We start from the raw sequence: 19,202 nt of genomic DNA, 5'->3' as shown, positions 1-19,202 counted from the left end.
ACAATCGATTCCTTCCAGGGCCGCGGCCGGAGGTCATCGTTACCCGCCCCGAAGGTCAAACAAACAAAACAATCAAACCACAAAGCAAATGGTACAATTTTAATTCATCCACAAGTCAAATAGAAAGAAGGTAAAAGAGTGTTCTGCACAAACACAAGAACGGGAGGGAGGGAGTGGATGAGAAAGCGGGAGAGAAGACAAGTAAGAAAAGAGAAGGAAGGGGCCAGGGAGGGAAGAAGGGAAAGGGGGCGAGGAATGCGGGTCGCGCCCCAGTCCAGTTTGGCCTCGTCTCTCCCCTTCTCCCCTCTTGGCGCGTGGACAACACAGTCGCCTGTGTCCCGACTCCCAGTAGCTTGTCCCTGGACTGTCCCAGGTCTCCCCTCAGGGGGACACACGGCTGCCAGTCCAGACCAAACGCACATTAAATAAATTCCACTATACACTGTACAAGAAAGCCAGCTCCATCCCTCACGGCACCAGCCGCCCGCCTCCCCAGCGAGAGCCCCTCCCGGCCCCTCCCGGCCCCTCCCTCTGTGCACGGCGTGGGGCGGGGCTCCGTGGGCGGGGGAGGAAGGAGAAGGAAGAGCTTGGTTCCCCGCTGCCCTTTACACGAGGCGTAAAGCCGGCGTGGCCGCAAGGGGCCCCCGCGTGACCCCCTCAGGCCAGGCAGCAGCGGCTGGCGGACAGCGGCCCCGCTCCCTCTGAGCCCTCTTTGTCACCCCCTGCCGTCTGCGGCCCCGAGTCACCTCTGTCCAGCTTCGGCCTGAGCAGCACAGTCTGAGGGCGGGGTGGGGAGAGGGGACGTGCAAAATGGCAGGGGAAGAAGGACTCTCCTCGCCTGCACCCCCCCGGGGGGGACCCACAGGACCGAAGGTCAGGCAGGGGCCGGGGCAGGGAGGGACACGGCGGGCGGGGGCGGAGACGCAGGCGGGGGGCGTTGCCCTCTTCACTCTGCCAGCGGCTGGGCCAGGTTGGCCAGAACCTTGGCCTGGTCCACGGCGTCCAGCAGGTTCTTGGCATCCACAGCCAGCGTGTGGGAGGCGGTGAGCATCTGCCGTTTGCACTCCTCACTCAGGGAGGTCACGGCGTTTTGCTGCGCCAGTCGCATCTTATTGATGAGCTCCGCCAGGTCCTTGTTGAGCAGTTTCTGGGTCCCCTCGATCTGTAAGAAGAGCACACGGGAGGGGCTGGGACCATGAGGGGCTGCGACGTGCAGGCCGGGAGGATGGGGAAGCCACACGGGAGTCCACCTGGCGCTGGCCCAGGAAGTCGGACGTTCTCTGGGGGGCGGGTCTGATCCAGGCTTGGGCTGAATCCAAGGCCAGTGCGGGCTGGGGGCCAGGTCGGCAAGGACAGACACTGCGGGCACCCCAGGCCCCAGCCCGCCTACGCCAGCCCCCTCCGATCCAGCCCCAGAGACCCTCCCTTTGTGCCATCATGCCCTCGTGCTGGCCCGACGTGGAGTGAATGGTCAGGGGTCAAGTGCATTCACTCATTTGTTAACTGTCTGCCATCAAATCAAGAGATCAGGGACAGCGGTTTGGGCTGTAGGGTTTTATTTACCGCCATATCCCCATGCCTAGTGCACTGCTGAACATATACTTGGCGCTCAAGAGATAGTTATCAAGTGAAATGAATGACTGGCGCTCTCAAGCCGGACAGGACAGCCTGGGCAGGGGCTCCTCTGGGTTCTTGGTGCCACCCAGAGGGAGCCCGGGAAATGCCCAGACTCTCCTGCCCTATGCGTGGTCACAGTGGGGACAGTGGTGGGATGCAGTGGTCACCTGTGTCACATTGCTGACCACTGGGAGATGGTGGGTCAAGCTACAGCCTGGCAGGGGGTGTGGTGTTCTGCTGGAGCCTGTGGCTGGTTTCCAGACAGAAAACCAACACATGTTCAGAGGCACAGCCTCAGTTTCCAGTTCTGCAGTAACAAATTACCACAAACGCCGTGGCTTAAAACAACGCACGTTTATTCTCTTACAGTTCTGGAGGTCAGAAGTCTGGAATGGGTCCCATGGGGCTAATGTCAAGGTGACGGCTGGGCTGCGTTCCTTCTGCAGGCTCGAGGGGAGAATCTGTTCCCTGCCTTTTGCAGCTTTGAAAGGCTGCTGCCTTCCTTGGCTTGCAGATCTTTCCAGCAGTGGCATCATTCCAACCTCTGCTTCTATCATCACATCTCCTTCTCTGACTCATAAGACCTCTGCTTCCACCTCCCTCTTACAAGGACCCTTGTGACTACATTGGACCCACTTGGATAATCTCAAGATCCTTCACTTAATCCCATCTGCAAAGTCCCTTTTGTCATGTAAGGTCACATAGTCACAGGTTCTGAGGATGTAGACATCTTAGGGGGCATCACTCTGCCTACCACTGGGACCATCTCAAGTTAGAGCACCAACACTCCCATTTTGGTTTTCAGTGATTGTTTCTCACTTAAATAAAGAAAATCGATTAAATGATCAATTGAAGAAACCTTAACGGCTATTTCCATGACGCACTCACCTTGACCTTAGTATGGTGGGTACTAGGCAAAGAATCACAGGGGGCGGTAAAAAGGAGGGTGTGTCATCCTTTGCATGTCCTCACGCAATAAGAAGTCACCACAACCATCTGAGACCTAAACTAGGAAATTCGCCCTAGGAAGCCGGCCGGGTCCCCGGGTGCCAACTCCGCCCCCTTGTGGTGCCTTCCCAGATATGCCGTGCAGAGCCATCCGCTGGCGGCTCCCAGCGCAGATGAGGCTGCCCCAGGCGGCCCTTCTGAGTCTCCTGTGCGAAACACAGCTGGCGCAGGTGAAGGGGGCAAGTGACAGCTGATGGCACCGACTGGCACGAGGACACTCACCTCTGTCCGCGAAGACGACGGCAAGGAGGGCAGGAGGTCGTCCACACTCCCGATGAGCTTCCGCAGCGTCAGGCCCACGTTCTGGGAGAGAAAGGGGCGGGGCGACCGTCAGCTTTGCTTTTTTTGAGAAAGCCACGTCTCCCTTGGGAAGAGCCCTGCTGGGATGGTGCCTGCCTTCCGAGGCTACCTGGGACTAGATTCCCTTTGACCCCCTGGCTCTAATGGGGGTCTTCCTGGGAGAGGCACCTACCCGGCAGCCTGGGATGCTCGGCCCCTCCCCCTCCCTTCCAGGGCTGAGCAGCCCGCCTCTCCCCGGCCATGGCTCCGCCCCGCCTCTCACCTTCACCACCACCACGTAGCCCTCGGGGGGCAGCTGGCAGAGCTCATTCTTGAGATCCAGCACAGCCCGCACCAGCTCCATGACGTTGAGGTACACCAGGTCGTCGGTCCGGTCCAGGTTGGCTGTGGGCTGGATGGACTGTGCCGTCGGGGGAAGAGAAGCAGAGGGCCCGAGGGGAGGGTGGCGAGTCAGGCGGACACAGACATTCTTTCCTGGGCAGGCACTACCGGTGCCAACTCAGCCACCAGCCCAACTGGTGAAGACTCTTCTCCGAAATAGCAGCGCCCTGTCCTGGGGGTGCCTCCCTCCCTTCTGCTTCCAGGGCAGTGGTTCTCACATTAGAGTCTGCCTGGGAGTCTTAAAAAAATACTGGTGGCCGGCCTCACACCAGACCAACTGAACCATCACCTGGGCCTGGGGGCCACGTGGTTTCAAAGCTTGTCAGAGGATTCTAATGGGTAACCAAGGCTGAGAACTGCTGTTCCAGAGTGAAGCAACCAGCATCGGCCCCAGAACCACGTGGGTGCCGGGAGCCAAAGCGCAGCTCGAGAAAGGGAGGCGGGCCACACCTCCTGCTCCTCGGGCTGGACCAGTGAGCTTTCCTCCAGGTCAGGGAGGGGGCACGGGAGACAGGGCACTGGTCTTCCCTTTGCTTTTTTATGAATTAGCTGTGTGGCCTTAGACAAGGCCAGCTTCAGCAGACCCAGCACGTACCTGCGCGCCCAGCCTCGGTGGCTTCTCTGGGGGGCCCGTGAACTCCGCTGCAAGGGGGGAGGGGGCACAGTGAGCGCAGGGTGTTCTCAGCACCCCGACCCCTCCCTTAGTACCTGCTGAGAACCCAGCAAAGCCCCTCTCCACTACTACCAGGAGACCCGGGGAAATGAAACCCAAATCCCAGGACGATGGCGGGGAAAATAACCTCTGGCCTCCCTGGTCCTCTGTAGTCAGGGACAAGCACTATTGTCCATTTCAAAGACAGAAAAAGCCAAAGTCACGCAGAGATGGAGTGACGGCAGGGGGTGTTCCAGCCTCGGGGCTGCTGCACCCTGGGCCCTGACACCCTGACCTTGACAGTCATGAGGGAGAAGCCCACTCTGCAGGCAGCAGGAGTCCGTGAAGCCCCACCCAGGTGCAACAGCCGCTGTGCAGTAGATTTGTGAGGCTTCCCTCTTGTCTGCTTTGACCATTTGGGGGGTCAAGGAAGTGAACTTGTAGAAGCAGCATGCTATTTTCTCTCCACTCTGATGAGCAAAGGCACACACAAGCCCCGTGGAGCTGCCTGAAGTAGACGTCAGAAGACTTGGGTCCACTCTCACCTCTACCACCAGGGAGCTGGGTGACCTGGGGCAGCTTACTGACAGTCCCAGGCCCTTAACTGTCTTCTGTCAAAAGGGAGGGTTCGCTCAGAAGGGACCCTGCAGGAGCCAGACTGCCTGAGCTCAAATCTGAGCAGATCTGAGCTCTGCTAATCACTAATCGTTAGCTCTGCTAATCACTATGGGTAAGTCACTTGACCTTCCTGTGCCTGTTTCATGTCCCTTGTAAAATGGGCATCGTAATAAATTGTACCTGTCATATAGGAAGGACTGCTGTGGGATTAAACAAGTTGACATTTTTCAGCACCTTGGGCCAGTGCTTGTCATTGTCATTGGTCGCTGCCATCGTCACCATCACCATCACCATTGTCATCAGTCCCCCCCCCCAACCATGGTGATGAAGAGCCTGGCTCACTGCCATCTCCACCCGGCCAGCCTGCAGCAGAGGGTCTTTAGGCTCCAGGAAAGACCCTGCGAGCTCAGTGGGCCCCGCCCTCTTTCTCTCTTCTGTCCCTGGGGCCTGGGGAGGAGCATCGCCTGGGAGAGACGGGTGGAGCTACTTTAGAGCCTCCAACGGAGTGTGGGAGAAAGGAAGGATCACCAACTCCTCCAAATAAATGCAGCCACCCAGAGAGGTGGGAACAGGGGCGGCATACGGAGGGGGACCGGGGTGGGGTGGAGGGTGGGAGGTGGTGGATATCAACTCCCAAACTGCGCTTCCCTGCACGTTCTGAACTCAAACAGGGCAGACGTTTCTTCCAACTGCAAACACGCTCCCTTTGCCGCTCTCTGCCCTGGGCAGGGATGGCGGCTGCTCCCAAGGTGTGAAGAGGAAATTCCCGCCAAGAGGAAGGGCGCTCACACTTACTGTAGCCGACCTCCTTCTCTGGGGTCTGGAAGGAAGGAAAGAGAACAGGTCACTGATGCGGCTCTGGGACCACCCACGTCCCTCCTTGGCCTGTTCCCCACCCCCAGGTGTCCATTTAGAGCTTTAGAGATCATAGCTGCAGGAGGACCTGGGGAGCTCCTGACCGGAAGCGACCTGGGGGCCCTGTGGCCGAGGAAGGCGGCGCTAAGGGTGCAGCTCAAGTGCGAGCTCAGGGAAGGGGCCTGTGGAGACCAGAGTGAAGGGGAAAGACGCGCTCCCGAGGTGACAGGCAGAAAGGGAGAGATGGGCAGGCCTGGAGCCGGGGTCCCGCTGACTGCCAGGCCCTCCCAGGCCTTCCCCCTAAGGCAGGGACCTCTTCCGGTGACTTACCAACGGGGACGTGTCATTCATGTAAACCATGGGGTCCTGCAGAGGAGGAAACCAAAGCAGGTGACTTAGAATTCTAGAACTAAAGCCCCCGAGGATGCACGGAGAGCGCTCGCTCTAGCCAGCTGGGGAGGCGACAGGGGACACAAAGTGACACGGCGGCCTGCACATCTCTCCCAGGGGAGCGCGGTTATCAGAACGGTCCAGCGGCACTGCGGGGAATGTGCCCCTTCCCCCGGGCGCAGCGGCCGCTCACCAGGGATCTCTCCTCCTGCCTCAGCCACTGGTAGTCCTCCACCATCTGCCTCTGCTGCTTGGCTAGGAGCTGCCGCATCTTCACCCTCTCGGCCTCCCACAGCTGCTGGGCCTCCTCTCGGCTGCTGGGTCGGACGAAGTCCTCCTCCTGGGAGGACAGCGGGGAGACAGGAGAGGACACGGTCAGTCCAGTCCCCACACCCAGGAGGGACAACCCTCCGAACAGCCTTGTGGGAGCCACACGCCTTGGCCTCACCGGCTGCCTTTTTCTTGTAAAGTGGTCCTTAAATCTGCAGCCATCTACGCAGACAGTCATTTGTGGGTCCGTCAGCCGCGAACACACGCCTGTGTGTCAGTGAAATGCCGAACCCAAGCGCACATAGTTTAACAGGCATTGTTTTCAAACGATCACATGATCTGTCACTACCATTTTATTTTCAAATAGCTGTCCTAATAGTATTTTCTCAGTTGGCATTTGTCATGGCTGCTGTCACTTAGTACAGTTGGAAATGCAAAGCCAGCCCTCTGGGAAGCCTTGGGCGCTTATCGCCACCTAAGACCGCGGTGGCAGGTCTGGAGGCTTTGAGGAGCAGTGGTGTGATTTCCCCAGAGCTGTCCACAGTCGGGTGGCAGCTGAGAGGAGGTGGAAGCACAGCACGCACCCACGATCATGCCTCTTTATTAGAACAGACTCTTGATTAAGAAAGTAGCTTGGGTTGTTTAACCAAAGGTTAAAACAGATGCATGAGCTAAGAGATAAAGTGAAGAGCAAAATTTAAAGAAATAAGGATCTATAGATACGCAATAAATGCTTCCTCTCCCCAGCTTTATGAATCTAACCCTGTTTTAACTCGTGTGGGGCTTTGGATCTATTCATAGTTCTACCTACTATTTCTTAAACAGAAGGTGTTGCATGTTTTCCTATTAATTCTCTTCCCTCAATCTTCCCCAGGGTTCATTTATATAAATATCTGCTCAGTCCCTTTAAACTGGCTTGCTTTTTTTCTGCTGCACAAGATTACTTGGGTCTCCTGGACATAGGAGTGTTATTGGCATTCTTTTGATTGCATAAATCCTGGGGCAGCCTTTGCCAGGCGCATGTGGCCTTTCCATGACATTCAGGTTGGCAAGCCACTAAGATTCTTTCCTTTGAACTGGCCAGTTTACATACAAGTCACTTACATAAAATGCTAAAAATTACTCTCAGTCTACTTTAGCAAGGCATAGTCTCTGCCAAGCCTCTAAAAAAGATTATCCCACCAAAGTCTCTAAAACACACTTGAATATAACACACAGTTTGAAAATAGTTACATTGGTATGTTTCTCCTAGGCTTGTTCAGCTACAATTACTGCTCTCAGTTTCTAACAATACTTCTCCTCATAAGTTTATTTTCTTGCTGAAATATTCTTTGTTCGTTACTCTATTCAATAACTGTTTATTAAGCAGCTACTATGTGGCAGGGATGGAGCTGGGTGCTGGGAGGGCAGTGATGGTTAAATATGCAGTGTCCCTGTTCTCATGGGTCCAAGTAACCAATAGTAGACTGGGGTTTCTCAACCTCAGCACAATTAACATTGGGGCCAGATAATTCACTATTGGGGGGAAGATTTCCTGTACCCTCTAGGATGCTTACAGCAACGCCACCCTCTAGACGCCTACAGCACCTCCCCAGTTGTTTAACAAAAATGTCTCCAGATGTCACCAAATGTCCCCTTGGAGTTGAGAGCTACTGAGTTAGATCTTATTTTAGTAAAGCAAATTTCAGAACATAAGAGTATTTCATAATCATAGAATTGATAAAAATAAATAAGATTTACTTCACAACAGCTGATGCCCCCAAATGAGGGGATTTTAAGGCTGTAAATATCCTCAGTTAAATGCCAACACCTGCAAACACAATGGCATGTCTACCGTAGGCTATTGACAAATAGTGACAAATAGAAACTAAGTGTCAGACATTCTGAAGATAGAGTTAGGAATCTCCAGGTATAAGAAAAATGTACGGACTGAGGAAGACTAGAGTAAATACCGGCAGAAGGAGTTGCCAGACTCAAGAAAACACTATGTAGTTTTGTAATTGCCAAAAGAAGATTCCTACCGCTCAAATGTCTAGTATGTGCCAGGCCTGATCACCACCTTACCAAATATTTTAACATGTATTGGTAGATGTGTTCTTATGTCTTCCAATTGTCTCATAAAACTCAAAGAGCGAATGATTTTTTTTTTTTTTTTTTTTTAAATTGGACCTCTTCAGGGCTTACTTGTCTGAAGTATACCTCAGGTGTTCTTATCTGGCAATGAATGCTTACATTGCTGGTCATTTTTAAGAGAAATCAGGTCCTTGTGGTGTTTTAAAAAGACTCTGATAAGCTTTGACACCTTTTATAAGTTGGCTACCCCCCATGCTGCCAGTCTTATTTCTGCCTCCACACGCACCTTCCTTGTTCTCGACAAACAGCTCCTGCACTCATCCTATGGTTTCCCATCACTCAATCTTGGCTCCAACTGATGCTTCTGCCTCCTTCATCCCCTGCATCCCAGTATTTTCCCCTCCAAATCTTCCCCATCTACTGAGGCCCAGCTGCAAAAAAGAAGCTGGAAAGGGTTGTTTTTCCCTCTGAACTCTCACTGCACTTTCACTGTACCTCTGTGTGCCACTCACAGCTTTCTGGTTTGCATTTCAGGCACGTATGCGTCTGCCCTGTTCCTTCTGGCTGATGGTAAGCTCACTGAAGGCAGTTCTCCCTTCAGAACCTAGGACAGAGCCCAGCAAAGTGTCCCTTAAAAAAGGTGCTGTTTATTGAATTCTATTATTATTTTAAACCTCAATTGTGAGGTCTTCAAGAGGGAGATTGCTGCCATCCTGACTCTGGTATGGAATCCCACAGATTCTCAGATGAGTCAAGCAATAGACTTAGTCAATAGAAAAATTGTTTTTGTGGGAACAAAAATCTCTGATTTTTGTTAAATGCTTTCAAACGCTTTGCAGGGAGCCTATTATACCTTTTCAGCATTCTACCTGGAAGAGGCTTTCTCGATGTTTCTGATGTATACCATAAAATGGAGTTTATGTTTTTAACTTTTTTTTTTTTGGCTTATTTTAAGAAATGCTCATTATGTTCTTTTAGGCAGACTTTCCTTATGGCAAGTACTTCTAAACCCCTGACAGAAAAGGTCTTCTTTTCCTGCCACACAGTCTGTCTTTACGGAACTGAACAAAGTCCTTATGGTGAATCAGGGATTAGAAAAAGGCAGTACCGTCCCTCAAATGTACAAAATACCTTCTTACCGAAAGGACACATTTTAAAGCCAATCTCACTAAAACTCAACTAATTATGAATAAAGAGTCAAGGGCAGGAGAGTGGAGGAATTGAACACTGCCTAAATGATAGTACATGCTTAAAAATGCAGTTTTATTATCGTTAAGTATATGCTAAGATATAAATTGGTTACATTAATGTAAAAGAGAAAAATGAGCTAGGTCAGGGGAATATTGATTCCACTAAGATCTCACTGCCTAGAATTCGAAATTATCTTAATCATTTCAAAGTTTTACTAAATTAAGAGTAATGGCACAGGATATCTCAACATACTTTCCTACATTTTGTAAATGTATTATAATAGAAATGTAGCTTCCCCTCAATTTTTAGAGTCTTATATACTGAGTCTGAAATATCAGGCATGGTAATGGAGTTAGAGCTAAAATAAGAAGGGTTTTAGTCTGTTATGTCACATATCAAGACTCCGTTTGGTAAAATATATCAAGTGCTCATGGCAACTGACCACAGGGACCATTTGTATTGAAGGAGAAGATGGGTGAGGGCAAGTTAGAAGTGGACAGGCAAAGGTGCTTTTTTTTTTTTTTTTTTTTTTTTTTTAACAAGACTTGACAATTAGAAGCTAGTCCACAAAATACTCAGGGCCTCATTGGCAGCTGAAAATAAAGAGGTGACTGGGGAGGGTGTGGCTTAGCCCCACACTAGCCCCCAAGCTCCTTCTCGTACAGCAGCAACTTTTACAAAGCAGCAGGAGTGGCAGCCATAAGGAAGCCTTTCCTTTGACCGAGGAGAGATTGAGCAACCACAACAATCAGACAGGAAGGGCAGAGCGGGGCGGAACCTCCAGGATCTTTTACTTTTCTGGCACCATCAGGCTTGATTGCCCTCTTCCCATGAGCGAGCTTTCACACAATCGCCAGGGCTGAAGGAAGGGGCGAGATTTTACATCCTTCGCCACAGTACCAGAGTAGGGATGGGGCAGGTCTGGGTCCAGCTGGTGTCCTCAAGAGCAGCACCTGGCCTGGCCCCTTAACTCTGATGTGCTTGCAGAGGAGAGGGAGTCACAGAGCCCCTCAGTGGCCTGACTGGTACATGGACGGCACCTCCTGAGCCCGAGGACGTGGGGTTCCCGGTATCCCAGGTACCTCCCTCTATCAGCCTCTTCGGTCCTGGCTGGGACCCAGCATGCAGAGCCCTCTTACCCGCATGCTGTGGCGCTTGAAGACATTGTGCCGGTGGAGAGGTGGGGTGTGCAGAGAGTTTACGGGAGATGGATACTCCATAGGGCTGGTGAGCGTGGGTGAGCTGGCACACAGACCCTCAGGGACCTATTCAGGAGAAGCAAAGAAGCACCAGGCACAGGGACAAGGCAAGAAGGTGGACAATTAGCTGCTACAAACACGAGCACAAAGAAACGATACAAGAGCTCCATGGGAGAAACAGGACTTGCTCTCCAGGAGCTAATAAAGAACAAGTTGTGGGCATTTCATTGGCCCCGTTTGGGAGACACGGCGGAGCGACATACACGGCTCTTGGCTAGAAGTCAGCACAGACACGGTGGTCTCTCTACCATCCAACAGCCCGCCCCGTGACGTGGTGCATACCATGGGTCCATGTGTGTTACTGACCTACTGAGTACGTCTCCTCCTTCAGGACTCTTCAGAAAAGAGTTACATTCCATCATCATGTTACAAATTTGACAGATATGATTAACCCACATGTATATGTATATATAATACACACCTTAAAAAAAACCCCACTATTTTAAACATCACAAAACGGTATGTTTAAACATCATAAAGGGTATGTTAATTCTTTTCTGGGTACCCAAGAAGAGCCAATGCAGCCCGTCTCCATTGCCCGAGCAGGTGACTACTGCTCCTCTAAGGCACAAGGATGGAATTTCGGGAAGGACTGAGATGAGGAATGGCCCTGAACTTCCCCAGCCCTCTGGTTACATGTTTACCTGGAATTGCAGCTTGGGTGCCAGAAGGTTGGTTTGTGGAGGGGGTCTGTACTTGGGCCGGCTGGGCTGGAGACAGAACACAGAGATGAGTCAGTCCCTGTCTCTCTCCTTGAGTGAGCACAGCTCACCAAGGGGAAGATCAGGTAGGAAACAGGTCGGGCTCGTTCAGAATGAAGAAGATGGGGCACAAAGTTATCACTAAAATCATCTGCGTCCACTAACTGCGCACCTGTTCCTGCTGAGTGATGGGAAGGTACAAAGCGGCCAGCCTCCCTGCCCTCCTGGGGGCTGCCGCTAATTGGAGGGGTTACTGATCTCTGTGTGTAGCCTCTATGGATGTGGGAGTGCCTGCCAAATTAGCACTCAAGCGCCACAGACATCCAGAGGTGGGTCATGGAAGGCTCAGGCACCCACAGAAGCTTCACGGAGGGGACGAAAACTGAGCTGGGCCTGACTGAGAGAAGGTGCAGGGCACAGCAGGCAAGGGGACAGTGAAAAAGGCCCTGCACCCATAGGGATTTGTTATGGACTGAGTGTCGCCCCTCCCCCCCCCACCCTCCCCCCTCATATGTTGAAGTCCTAACCCCCAGTGTGAAGGTATTTGGAGGTGGGGCCTTTGGGAGGTAATTAGGGTCAGATGAGGTAACAAGGGTAGGGCCCCTATGATGGGATTAGTGTCCTAATAATAACAACAACAACAATAATGATAATAATGACACCAGAGCTCGCTCTCCTCACTGTGTGAGGACGTGCAAGAAGGTGGCCATCTGCCAGCCAGGAAGAGAGTTCTCAACAGACGGGAACCTGCCAGCACCTTGGTCTTGGACTTCCCAGCCTCCACGCTGTCTGTTATTTAAGCCGCCCAGTCTGTGGTGCTTTGTATGGCACCCCGAGCTGACTACTACAGGCGTGGTCCCTCGCAACCCACCCACCTAATAGCAGGGCAGCGGGGCACTGGCTCCTGTGCCCAGAGATGCCATGGACATCGGAGGCCGGACCTCAGGGGCCCAAGGATGCTCCCCATCATGTACTCTCAAGGGTAAAAACACCAAAAGGAAAAGTGCTCCAGTCTCTCAAGGGAAATATTTCCAGGGTGAGCCCCTGCTCCAGCCGTCCCACAAGGTGCCTGCTCTCTTGCTGTCTCAGATTCCATCTGCCGATGTGCTGATGGATGGTTGGGTCGAAGGGCGGAGAGGACCATAGGGGCGCGATCCTACCTACGCTGTGAGGGGAGTTAGGCAGCCAGGCCTGGGAGGGGCTGCACAGGGGCCCAGCTCTGCTGTGATTCACGGGGCCAGTGAGGCCAGGGCTTGGCTCACCTTGGGTGGGGGTTCCTGGAAGGCCATGGGCTCCAAGATTTTGGGAGGTCGGTAGCGAGCGTTCCTCTCCTGCTCTATGGTGACGTCCTTCTCCATCTGATAAATGTCACTGCCGGGGAGTCAGGTCAGATAAGGAGAGAGAAACAGGGTCAAAAATGCTACTGGGGGCTCCTCTCTGTGCTCCACCACGGTCCGGATCCCATTCCCATGTCCTCTGCAGAATGCACTGGGGAGACCCCTCGGAGACAGGCTGCAGTACGGACGCTGCGGCCCCCCTCACCGAGGCTGGGAGGATCACGGAATGGGTCCAGGGTGGGGAAAAGTCCTCGGAGAACGAGTCCTAGCCCCACCGGACAGTGCGAGTGTGTCTCCTGCCCACGTCGCCATGCCTCTTGCCCTCCCGTCCCTCCTATTGGCACTGATCACCTGTGTAGATTTCTGATGTCCCAGAGAACCTCGTGACAGAGGCCCGTGCTCTACATCTCCTGTTTTTCATTAAACCTCCCACCCATGCATTCCTGGTGTGTGCTAATGGGAAAGGGTTGTGGATTCCCTCCCAGATTAGCTAAGTGCATGCTTCTTGCCTTTTTAACTCAATCCAGTGGTTCCCAACCTGGGAATCACAGACCTCAGAGGACTCGAATAATTACAGGGGGTCCATGAATCCACATGTTCACATGTGTACCAAGCACTGTCTGTAGACAAGTATTATGTACTGTTGAAATAAATGTCTAAGCCCAAGAGGGAGCCGCTCCTGCCCAAGGGGGTCACATCAGCAAGCCAAAATGCAGATAACTTTCGTGTCCCTCTAAATGCTCTGCTTGACCAGAAACAAAGTACCATCCAGTTGGCCAACCCCAACGCCAAACCAGCTCTGGGCTTTATACTTACTTCCTGTTCTTTATTCATTCTCTATTTTTCTCTTCCTTGTTCCTTATTCTTTATCCTATAAAAGTGTCCTGACTTCCACCCCATTTTGCACTCTGGCCCTTGGGAACGGAGACTGCCACTTCATGGAGTGTTAAATAAAGTTTGTCTGTATCACTTAAATTGTCTTCTTTAATAATTTTTAACAGTACTACTAAATATATAATATTTGGTATTGTGTTTTCAGATGTATATGCATTATATTGTGTGCAATAAAAAATTCATTATACGGCTTACTGCGTTCTGTCAATCAGTGGATTCTAAAAGTGTATGTTACATGGAAGAGTTCTCAAAATTCAACATTAAGAGGGTTCTTCCTACCCCCAAAGATTGGAAGACCTCATGAAATCCTTTCTTAGCTCCAGTGGAGGATCGTCAGGCTTGGGCCTGAGGGAGGTATCCTGGGGTCATCAGGGTCATATGAGAGAGTCTCCCCATGTGTCTCAAGCCTCCAGAATGAATGAAGACCCCGTGACCCCAGAGCTTCTGCCCCCCCCTCAAGTTACGTCTTTCAAACACTTTTCTCCCGGAACCCTTTGGCTTCTCAAATCTCCCTTATAAGGGACCAACAGATGAGTCTAGAATTAATCAGGAGCATCAGTGAGGGGAGAGTCAGGAACAGAGAGGCCTTCTAAGCTGGAGGTCTTGCAGACTGTGTTGGAGCCCTGCCCACAAACAAATGCAGTATATTTCCCATTGCCTGGACCTGGGGTTCCCAGCCTCCCCCTGGGGCTCCTCCCCACAAGGCAGTTTCTGGGGGCTATTTTCTTTCTCCGAAAAAAATGCCCATATGTTGACAGCAGTGTTTAAAGTTGCAGTATTTAACATTAATTAAACACTAGGTTCCCTAATGTAGGATCCAGCAAACTAGGCCCACAAGGCCAAATACGGTCCCCTGCCTATTTCTGTGTAGCTTTAAACTAAGTATGGTTTTCACACGTTTGAACGACTGAAAAAAATTAAAAGAAGAAAAATATTTTAGGACATGTCAAAATTACATGAAATTCCAATTTCAGTGTCCACAAATAACGTGTCACTGAAACCCAGCTACACTCATTCATTTCATGTAACGTCTTCGGCTGCTTCCGAGCTACTGCAGAGTTGAGTAGTTTCAACAGAGACTGTATAGCCTGCAAAACCACAAATATTTATTGTCTGACCTTTCGTAGAAAAAGTTTGCTGACCCTGGCCCTAAAGGATGCCAAAAGAAGTCAGACCACCCAAGGGGGCACTGGTGGCAGGCGGGCCACCAAGGAAACAGGAGTACCCTCTAAAAGGCTCTCCAACAGCAACCTTCACCAAGGACCTCCCAGCACCCGGGGGTAATGGCTCTTGGGCAGCTGAGAAGGATCAGACCCTCAGGCCACCAGTGCCTCATTCAGAAGGGAGAGGGGACGCCTTGTCACTGGCTTCACAGCCAAAAATCACTCCTTTCCCTGCTGTCTGGGGGGAACAATCAGAGGCAGAGGAAAGGCACAGCGGTGCTGCCAGGGAAGCAGGTCCCGTGCCCAGGCTGGGTGCCTGTAAGATGCACCCCAAACCTCAGCAAAGAGCACAGGCACTGCAGTGAAAGTCTGATGCAGCCTTTGGGTTCAAACCTAAAATATACTCTCTGGGCACATGCTAGGAGCAACGCCCTGTGCTCACGGTTAAGAGATGCAGAGATGGTGCGGCTGACCCCAGCTCTGCGTCTCTGAGTTCATATCTGACAGTGAACTCGGGTTCAGCCTCCTGCCTTTCACACAGCACTGAGCCTCTGTAAGGCCTCCTCCGCTGGGAGGATGGGCTAACTTCGCTGGAACACAAGGCGCTGCGCTGGCCAGGGGGCGGGATGGGGGGGGGGCGGTCCCGGGGCAAGTCCCAGCCCCACCTACCATGCCTTGGGCACTGAGTCACCAGCTGAGCCTGAATTCCCTCCTCCCTCGGAGGGGACCAGGACGCCGGCTGCATCTTGTTTAAGGAAGGATGTTGTAAACCTGTAAGCGTTACTGAAGAGGAGACTTGCTCTTCAGGGGCCCTGGGCCTGCACCCCCCTCCGGCCTCCTTGCTCACCTGAGGCTGCACACGAGCTCAGTGAAGCGGGGCCGCTCACTGGGGTCGTAGTCCCAGCAGCGGGTCATGAGGGTGTAGAGAACAGGTGGGCAGAGGTCAGGCTTGGGCAGCCGGTCCCCCTTCTCGAGCACCCCGATGACATCCTTGTTCTCCAGCCAGAAGAAGGGCTGCTTCCCAAAGCTCAGGATTTCCCACATGCACACGGCTGAGGGCGGGAGGAGAGGTCTCAGGGCCCCTGCTGGGGGGACTCTTGCCTAGAGAGGCGGCCCACCCTCCCCAGGAACAAGCGGGCAGTCCGCACTCGGCGCCTGCCGGGAACCGCCCTGCGTTCCCCCGCGCCCCCTGTAGCATCCCTGGGATCTTGCTCACTATGGCGGTCCACCAAGGGACCAATCAGCTGCATCCATGAGCGAACTGATCCCCCCACCCACCGGCCCCTTCCACACGGAGCTGTTAGGGTCTGTGGGATGAGGAGGGGACCATCAAAGGCACGTCATTGGGACCACTAGTGCCTCCTCTTAGGAGGGGGTGGGACCTCCAACAGAAAGCTGGTATATATGTCAGTTGGGACATATATACACTACTATGTATAAAATAGATAGCTAATGAGAACCTACTGTATAGCACAGGGAACACTACTCAGGGCTCTGTGGTGACCTAGATGGGAAGGGAAACTAAAAAAGAGTGGATATACGTAGATGTATAACTGATTCACTTTGTTGTACAGCAGAAACTAACACAACATTGTAAAGCAATTATACTCCAGTAGAAATTAATTTAAAAAAAAAAAAGAAGAAAGAAAGCTGGTGTTCAAAGCCTAGCACCAATGCTTGCTGCCTATGTGATCGCGGGCAAGCCCCTGACTCGCCTGAGCCTCAGTTTCCTCATCTGGAAAATGGGAAGAATAGTAATGAGATTTTACTGGGCTGGCTTTGGGGACCTGAGAGGGAGAATCTACACGGCTGTGTGCTCTGTAAGCGGCTGTCCATCCGTCACCTGGTTTGGCTTTCACCTCACCCTGCACCTCGTTCTCGGAGAAAACCTCAGCTTTGCCTTTGAGGATCCCCTCCAGGGTGGCCCACCTTAGTCCCGGGGCTGGTTGGTGGAGCACATGCTCATCTCAAGAGCCTTTTCTGGGAAGATGAACCCAGGTTGGCCCTTAGCCCATGTCACCCCCGACCCACCACTGGCCTCCCCACTTCTGGGACTTCTCAGTGGCTGCAGCAAAACAGGACCTGCGGGTCCAGACCCCTGCTTCCTGTGCCCCCTCTTAACCTGGCCACAGAGGTGAGAATCGAACGCTTTTCCACGCCCTCCAGAAAGTCCACTCACCAAACATCCAGACGTCACTGGCCGTCGTGAAGCGGCGGAAGTTAATGGACTCAGGGGACATCCATTTGATGGGGAGACGCGTCACAGAAGCTTTGGGTGGACAAAGGGTTTACAGTAGTTATTAGAGAAGGAGATCCAGATTTATCCAGAAATGCAGCCTATTCTCCAGAGACTGTTGGCCTGGGCTTGCCTAACAGTCACCTTTTGGGGGGATTTTGGCTTCAGCGACCCCTCCAGGGGACAAGGCCGTAACACCACCTGCACCTCACCTTTGTAATACTCCTCATCCTCGATGTACCGGGAAAGGCCAAAGTCCCCCAGCTTCACACACTCAGGGGAGGCCACCAGGACGTTCCGGACAGCGATGTCCCTGGAAGGAAGAGGCAAAGACACGGGTGAGTCGGTTCAGAATGCTTCAGGGGGACAGACAGACAGACAGATGGACAGAGAAGCAAAGGAGAAGAGAGCCTCAGGGCCCCGGCCTCCGGAGCAGAATCGGGCAGCTTCTGTCAGTCAGTCCTTCCTGGACCCACGAGCCGTCTGGCTGGAGCCCAGCTCAGGCGGGAGCCTCGGCTGGCCCACCGCCCCTGCCACACACATGCCGGTCGTCTCCCTCCATCTCGTTGCTGAGCCCGGTCTCCATCACCCCTTCTCCCGCGTCTCCGCCTCCAAGCCTGTCTCGGTTCCCCAGACTTGCTCCAGTCACTGCCCTGCAGCCTGTATTGTCCCCTCCGCCTCCGCCAGAGATGCCGTCACCCTGCTGACTCTTCAGGGAAGAAGCCCAACCACTCTCCTGGTCACAATTGACCTCTTCTTGTTCTGTGATGCCAGCAGCCGCTCGCAGCTCACTTCCAGGGAGCACGGGGCTAGCCAGGACCCTCCAAAGACTACACACAGCCGAGCCGTGACACAGAGACCCTCAGAACCCCGGGACAGAGGAGGAGAGCGGGGCAGAGAGCTGGTGCAACGTGCCCAGCAGCTGGCCGGTGGGGAAAAGCATCAGCCCAGGGCTGAGCTCTCACCCCCCGGGGGCCCGCGCGGACTCAGTTACCTCACGCTCCCGGCATCACTTCTAGCCCCAGACTGGCTCGTCTCCTGCTTCTCTGGGCAGGCTGCACACCCTACCGTTTTTCTTTATTATTGAAAAGATGACTTCAAAGCACGACAGCTTCACACAAAGCTGCAAATCTAGTATCTCACCACCTTTGCCCCATGACTATTCACTCTAGAAGATGCTAGAAGATGAGCTTCACAAGGAAAGGGATTTTTGTCTGTTTTGATTATGACTTCATCCCGGAGCCTAGGACAGTGGCTGGAGGCCCACGGTAGGAGCTCGATAATATTAGTTGCATGAGTGAGTGAATGAATGAATGAATGTTCATATCCCCCGACATAGCTTTGTGTAGTGTCACCCCTACGGGCACATATCTGAGGTCGATGGGCTTGGATGAAGAATTCACCCACTCACCCCAGGGCTCTGAGAGCACCCCGTCTGTCTCCTCCAGGGGGTCATGTTCCCCATGGTGGGGACCTCCTTTCAGGGAATGGGGACAAAGCCGGGTGGAGAAGCTCCACAGCCAGATGGAGGATTGGTCTTGGCAGCCTGGAGGTGCCGGGGACCAGGGCAGTGCCAGCCACTTGGGCTGGCAGGGCCCCGACCCCAAGATCATACCAGCGCTGCCAGGACCCAGTCTCTCCTGCCTGGCCAGGTGCCACCAAATGGGACTGCTGGAGGAGAGCAAGCGAGGAGCAAGCAGGGAAGTGATTTCCTGGACCCCCAGGGAGGCGGCCTAGACAGCACTGAGTTACAGGCAGGCACCTCGGACTTCAGACTTCCTCTTAATAGCCATCCTGGGAGGAACATATTGCTGTTCTACTCTTCAGAGGAGGAGATGGGTTCCGAGAAGGTGATCACAGTGTCACGCAGGCAGGACCAAAGCCAGGCCTGCACCCCTGTTCTGTGCGGCTACGAAGCCCTGCTTGACCCCAACCTCTCCAGGCTCCCCCGCCGAGCCCCACCTGTGGACACAGTTGATGCTCTCCAGGTAGGCCATGGCCTTGCAGATCTGCAGCGAGTACAGGACAAGAGTGAGCACCTTCAGGCAGTTCTTGTTTCGCTCCAGGTAGTGGCCCAGCTGCGCGAAGGGGAAGACGCCCTGAGATCCTGCGCGGCCGGGGCATGGAGCTGGGGGGAGGGGGAGGGCACGCCCAGGCTGGCAGGACTGTCTAGCAACTTCCTCTCCAAACGGCCTCTGGGCTCTTTCAGCTGGGAGCTAAGGGCCCCCTGGCTCTGAGCGCGCCCCCCGCCCCCCGA

General features: G+C 53.3%; 1 protein-coding gene across 7 annotated transcripts in view; it reads right to left on the bottom strand.

Annotated features, from left to right (window-relative positions):
- Positions 1–84: 84 nt before the first annotated feature.
- The window catches only part of PTK2B (protein tyrosine kinase 2 beta), a 130,390-nt gene continuing 111,272 nt past the window's right edge, over positions 85–19,202 (bottom strand). For 5 of the 7 annotated variants that reach the window (XM_082468845.1, XM_082468844.1, XM_082468843.1 and 2 more), the window contains 14 exons: positions 18,908–19,023; positions 17,158–17,258; positions 16,889–16,978; positions 15,557–15,761; positions 12,578–12,686; positions 11,259–11,324; positions 10,495–10,620; positions 6,015–6,161; positions 5,762–5,797; positions 5,372–5,396; positions 3,902–3,948; positions 3,188–3,325; positions 2,848–2,928; positions 85–1,162 (listed from right to left, as the gene is read on the bottom strand). In XM_082468845.1, the coding sequence (XP_082324971.1) occupies positions 947–1,162; positions 2,848–2,928; positions 3,188–3,325; positions 3,902–3,948; positions 5,372–5,396; positions 5,762–5,797; positions 6,015–6,161; positions 10,495–10,620; positions 11,259–11,324; positions 12,578–12,686; positions 15,557–15,761; positions 16,889–16,978; positions 17,158–17,258; positions 18,908–19,023 (1,503 nt within the window). In that variant the 3' untranslated portion in view covers positions 85–946. The remainder of the gene's footprint in view (positions 1,163–2,847; positions 2,929–3,187; positions 3,326–3,901; positions 3,949–5,371; positions 5,397–5,761; positions 5,798–6,014; positions 6,162–10,494; positions 10,621–11,258; positions 11,325–12,577; positions 12,687–15,556; positions 15,762–16,888; positions 16,979–17,157; positions 17,259–18,907; positions 19,024–19,202) is intronic. The other 2 variants (XM_082468848.1, XM_082468849.1) reach the window with 1 other exon arrangement.

The sequence above is a fragment of the Balaenoptera physalus genome, assembly GCF_965194825.1.
Source record: "Balaenoptera physalus genome assembly, chromosome: 7".
In the NCBI taxonomy this organism is placed as follows: domain Eukaryota; kingdom Metazoa; phylum Chordata; class Mammalia; order Artiodactyla; family Balaenopteridae; genus Balaenoptera; species Balaenoptera physalus.
This window is presented reverse-complemented; position numbering and strand designations above follow the sequence as displayed.